At 48.8% G+C, this 6,000-nt stretch overlaps 1 protein-coding gene across 1 annotated transcript in view; it reads right to left on the bottom strand.

The window, feature by feature from the left end:
* helq (helicase, POLQ like) overlaps nucleotides 1-6,000 on the bottom strand; it is a 55,562-nt gene that overhangs the window by 43,399 nt on the left and 6,163 nt on the right. Inside the window, exons 4-5 of the mRNA XM_079531174.1 lie at nucleotides 4,055-4,111; nucleotides 605-880 (exon numbers count right to left, since the gene is read on the bottom strand). Of these exons, the coding sequence (XP_079387300.1) occupies nucleotides 605-880; nucleotides 4,055-4,111 (333 nt within the window). The remainder of the gene's footprint in view (nucleotides 1-604; nucleotides 881-4,054; nucleotides 4,112-6,000) is intronic.

Genomic DNA, 6,000 nt, shown 5'->3' on the forward strand with positions numbered 1-6,000 from the left:
AGAACGGGCCCAGTGGTCTAGTAATAATAATAATAATAATTATTATTATTATTTATCATAAAGGTCCTGTATCCCTTTAACACAATCATTCCCGGGATTCCTTCAAAATAGGAGCTCTGGGGTGCCGGAAAGACATGCCCCCCCCCCCTTTTTTTTTGCTAGTTTACCTTGGTCTCGATTTTATTATATGGCTAGAAGCTCCAAAAAGCGTTCATATTTTGAGGGAGAGGCGGATGAGGAGCAGAAATGAAGCGCGTAGTATATCCATCAGATCAAAACCACGGAGAGCGCCCTGGATTAGGAGAGACGAGGCATTCTTTCTGCCGCGCTAAGAGGCTGGTGAACGGTAAGCTAACATGACTGCAGAGTGACGCGTACGGTGGCCGAGAGTCGGACTGAAAAATTAAAAAAAAGGAAAAAAATCAGAACATTCTTCTCTCGCCTGGTATCATTGAGGATGTGCTAGGACGTCTACACACCTCGATTGGAATCCCTAGGACGTGTGGCCAAGTCCTACGGACGGAATGGGAGAATACCAGCTCCTTCACCATGCTCTAGTAATAATAATAATAATAATAATAATAATAATAATAATAATAGTTACCATAAAGGTCGTCTATCCCTTTAAGGGAGAACACCAGCTCCTTCACCCTGGTGGGCAGGCCGTAGAAGGGGCCGCGGTCGGGCTTGTCATCCTCCACGGCCCGCAGGGCCACGCCCATCTCCTCGCTAAGCACCGCCTCCTTGAGGGCGGAGCTCCGTGACGGGTGGGAGGGGCCAGCCGCGGTGGCGTTGCCCAGCATGGTTCTCTTCAGCAGGTCGGCCATGCTGCGCCGGGCCACCGGGGGGCGCTGACGCTCGGAGCGCCTCCTAGGAAGGTCTGGGGCAAAGGCGGTCGAACAGAAAATGTTAAAACTAAAATGTTAAACAAAAATGTTCGTCGACTACCTTTTTACTCCGAGGAAAACTGGATAAAAACTAAGCCATGATGACTAAAACTATGACTAAAACTATGACTAGTTCTGGAGTAGTTCCAACGGATTGTGCCCCTGGTGTGCCCCTGGTTTTTCCCTAGTGGGACTGATTGAGGGTAGCTACTGGGACGTAAGTCGGGACTTGATCACTCCCGGCTGGGTCGCCTGAGTGAGGGGTATGATGTTGAGAGACCCGAAACCCCGTTGACCTCAGGATACATCACTGAGGATACGTCCCAGGTGATGACCTCAGGATACATCACTGAGGATACGTCCCAGGTGATGACCTCAGGATACATCACTGAGGATACGTCCCAGGTGATGACCTCAGGATACATCACTGAGGAGACGTCCCAGGTGATGACCTCAGGATACATCACTGAGGATACGTCCCAGGTGATGACCTCAGGATACATCACTGAGGATACGTCCCAGGTGATGACCTCAGGATACATCACTGAGGATACGTCCCAGGTGATGACCTCAGGATACATCACTGAGGATACGTCCTAGGTGATGACCTCAGGATACATCACTGAGGATACGTCCCAGGTGATGACCTCAGGATACATCACTGAGGATACGTCCCAGGTGATGACCTCAGGATACATCACTGAGGATACGTCCCAGGTGATGACCTCAGGATACATCACTGAGGATACGTCCCAGGTGATGACCTCAGGATACATCACTGAGGATACGTCCCAGGTGATGACCTCAGGATACATCACTGAGGATACGTCCCATGTGATGACCTCAGGATACATCACTGAGGATACGTCCCAGGTGATGACCTCAGGATACATCACTGAGGATACGTCCCAGGTGATGACCTCAGGATACATCACTGAGGATACGTCCCAGGTGATGACCTCAGGATACATCACTGAGGATACGTCCCAGGTGATGACCTCAGGATACATCACTGAGGATACGTCCCAGGTGATGACCTCAGGATACATCACTGAGGATACGTCCCAGGTGATGACCTCAGGATACATCACTGAGGATACGTCCCATGTGATGACCTCAGGATACATCACTGAGGATACGTCCCAGGTGATGACCTCAGGATACATCACTGAGGATACGTCCCAGGTGATGACCTCAGGATACATCACTGAGGATACGTCCCAGGTGATGACCTCAGGATACATCACTGAGGATACGTCCCAGGTGATGACCTCAGGATACATCACTGAGGAGACGTCCCAGGTGATGACCTCAGGATACATCACTGAGGATACGTCCCAGGTGATGACCTCAGGATACATCACTGAGGAGACGTCCCAGGTGATGACCTCAGGATACATCACTGAGGATACGTCCCAGGTGATGACCTCAGGATACATCACTGAGGAGACGTCCCAGGTGATGACCTCAGGATACATCACTGAGGATACGTCCCAGGTGGTGACCTCAGGATACATCACTGAGGATACGTCTCAGGTGATGACCTCAGGATACATCACTGAGGATATGTCCCAGGTGATGACCTCAGGATACATCACTGAGGATACGTCCCAGGTGATGACCTCAGGATACATCACTGAGGAGACGTCCCAGGTGATGACCTCAGGATACATCACTGAGGAGACGTCCCAGGTGATGACCTCAGGATACATCACTGATGATACGTCCCAGGTGATGACCTTAGGATACATCACTGAGGATATGTCCCAGGTGATGACCTCAGGATACATCACTGAGGATACGTCCCAGGTGATGACCTCAGGATACATCACTGAGGATACGTCCCAGGTGATGACCTCAGGATACATCACTGATGATACGTCCCAGGTGATGACCTCAGGATACATCACTGAGGAGACGTCCCAGGTGATGACCTCAGGATACATCACTGAGGATACGTCCCAGGTGATGACCTCAGGATACATCACTGAGGATACGTCCCAGGTGATGACCTCAGGATACATCACTGAGGATACGTCCCAGGTGGTGACCTCAGGATACATCACTGAGGATACGTCCCAGGTGATGACCTCAGGATACATCACTGAGGATACGTCCCAGGTGCATCCATGCCATGTTTTTTAGTTATAAATATATTGATAATTTTGTCAACAAATACAAACTAGACTAAAATGTTAGGAAGGGACTAGTGGAGAAGAGATCCAGCATAAGTCATTTTACACTTGGTTGCATGCTGAAAATAGCTGTTGTGAGCTTGTAGATCGGCTATTTTCAGCAAGTGTGAAATCAGCCATTACGACGGCATCAAGGCCCGGCAAAATAAATTTTAGTCGACTAAATCAACTGTAGATTTAGTCGGCTAAATGTCAGGGAGGGACTAGTGGAGAAGAGATCCAGTAGAACTAAATGTCAGGGAGGGACTAGTGGAGAAGAGATCCAGTAGAACTAAATGTCAGGGAGGGACTAGTGGAGAAGAGATCCAGTAGAACTAAATGTCAGGGAGGGACTAGTGGAGAAGAGATCCAGTAGAACTAAATGTCAGGGAGGGACTAGTGGAGAAGAGATCCAGTAGAACTAAATGTCAGGGAGGGACTAGTGGAGAAGAGATCCAGTAGAACTAAATGTCAGGGAGGGACTAGTGGAGAAGAGATCCAGTAGAACTAAATGTCAGGGAGGGACTAGTGGAGAAGAGATCCAGTAGAACTAAAAGACAAGTCATTTCATGTTTGGTTGCACTCTGAAAATAGCCGATCTACAAGCTCATATATATATATATATATATATAGTTTTTAAATGGTATCTTTGGTTGAGTTTTTTTAATCCTGCACCTGACAAAATAACTCAAAGTATGAAAAAAATCACACCCTTGTGAACTGAGTGGTTCCCCTCTATTGGTTCTCTGTATCGTTCCAATTTCAGTTCCTATTGGTTCTAACATGATCTCTCTCTCTCCGTTTCTGGCACAACAGCGCCACTTTTCCCCCTACTGGTACTCTAAACATAGTCCGATAGTGACATTGCTGTTCCTTGGAGTGGTTGCACCTCAAAAATAACTAGAACTAATAGAGAACTAGCAAACCTGCTCTAAAAACGAACTAAAACTAAAATATGATAATGAAAAATCCAAAAGCATTGATTCTTCCCACCTTGATCTGAAGACGTCTCCACCTCAGGCTGTCGGCACGGGGTGGACGTTTTGTCTCCTGCAGTAACGAGATGCAACAATTAGTCCAATTAACCCATTTTGGACTGAGGTCGGTGAAATAGATTACATAGAAATACATTTTTCTGAAAAGCCCATGTTTCTATGTCAGTGGTGCTCAACCTTTTTCATGTCAAGGACCCCCAGAATTATCTCTATTGAGCCACGGACCCCCCCCCCCCCATCTCAAAATATGTAGTTCCAGGGACCCCCCTGCCAATATTTTAGTTAAAAATCACACCTGTGTGAACTGAGTGGTGTAAGGTCTTATATAGCCTGATCAGCTGTGGTCTGACGTAATGTCTGAGGTAATGAAATCACACCCGGGTGAACTGGGTGACCGTAGCAACCATGCTCATTTTTTGAGCACAGACAGACAGACAGACAGACAAAGCCAGTTGTAGGAGTGGTTTACACCACTAAAAAATGTTCGCTCTTAAATAATATATATATTATATATATATATTGTAGATCTGCTATTTTTCAATAGCTAAATTATAACATAATGTTTAAAACACCAAAAGGGGTTCCCGCCCAAAATGGGTTAACAGATTTAATGATAGGATGCAACATTTAGTCTTTAATCAAAGGATGATGTCAGTTATATAAAAAAGAAAACATTGATTTTAATTAGGATTGTCCCCATTCCGATTCCACCGATTTTTCCCGATCCGATATTTATATTTTTATAGAACACTTATGCCATATCTCACAATAGTACAACATCCAGTCGAATATCATAGGATATGCGATCCGATTCAGATCATTTGAAGGGGGCACGGGGAGGGTACCTATACCCTAGGGGGCACGGGGAGAACATGTGAGGGTATCTACCCTAGGGGGCACGGGGAGAACATGTGAGGGTACCTACCCTAGGGGACACAGGGAGAACATGTGAAGGTATCTACCCTAGGGGGCACGGGGAGGGTACCTATACCCTAGGGGACACAGGGAGAACATGTGAGGGTATCTACCCTAGGGGGCACGGGGAGGGTACCTATACCCTAGGGGACACAGGGAGAACATGTGAGGGTAGCTACCCTAGGGGGCACGGGGAGAACATGTGAGGGTATCTACCCTAGGGGGCACGGGGAGAACATGTGAGGGTATCTACCCTAGGGGGCACGGGGAGGGTACCTATACCCTAGGGGACACAGGGAGAACATGTGAGGGTACCTACCCTAGGGGGCACGGGGAGAACATGTGAGGGTACCTACCCTAGGGGACACAGGGAGAACATGTGAGGGTACCTACCCTAGGGGACACAGGGAGAACATGTGAGGGTACCTACCCTAGGGGACATGGGGAGAACATGTGAGGGTACCTACCCTAGGGGACACGGGGAGAACATGTGAGGGTACCTACCCTAGGGGACACAGGGAGAACATGTGAGGGTACCTACCCTAGGGGACACAGGGAGAACATGTGAGGGTACCTACCCTAGGGGACACGGGGAGAACATGTGAGGGTACCTACCCTAGGGGACACGGGGAGAACATGTGAGGGTACCTACCCTAGGGGACACGGGGAGAACATGTGAGGGTACCTACCCTAGGGGACACAGGGAGAACATGTGAGGGTACCTACCCTAGGGGACACAGGGAGAACATGTGAGGGTACCTACCCTAGGGGACACGGGGAGAACATGTGAGGGTACCTACCCTAGGGGACACGGGGAGAACATGTGAGGGTACCTACCCTAGGGGACACGGGGAGAACATGTGAGGGTACCTACCCTAGGGGGCACGGGGAGAACATGCAAACTCCACACAGAAAGGCCCTTTTCGCCAACCCCGCCTCAGGTATGGGCACTGATGACGCGGAGGAGAGAACACACACCCAGCGTCCCCAGCGTCCTCAACAGGAATCGAACCCAGGACCTTCTAGCTG

Source organism: Electrona antarctica (genome assembly GCF_951216825.1).
Source record: "Electrona antarctica genome assembly, contig: scaffold_58, whole genome shotgun sequence".
In the NCBI taxonomy this organism is placed as follows: domain Eukaryota; kingdom Metazoa; phylum Chordata; class Actinopteri; order Myctophiformes; family Myctophidae; genus Electrona; species Electrona antarctica.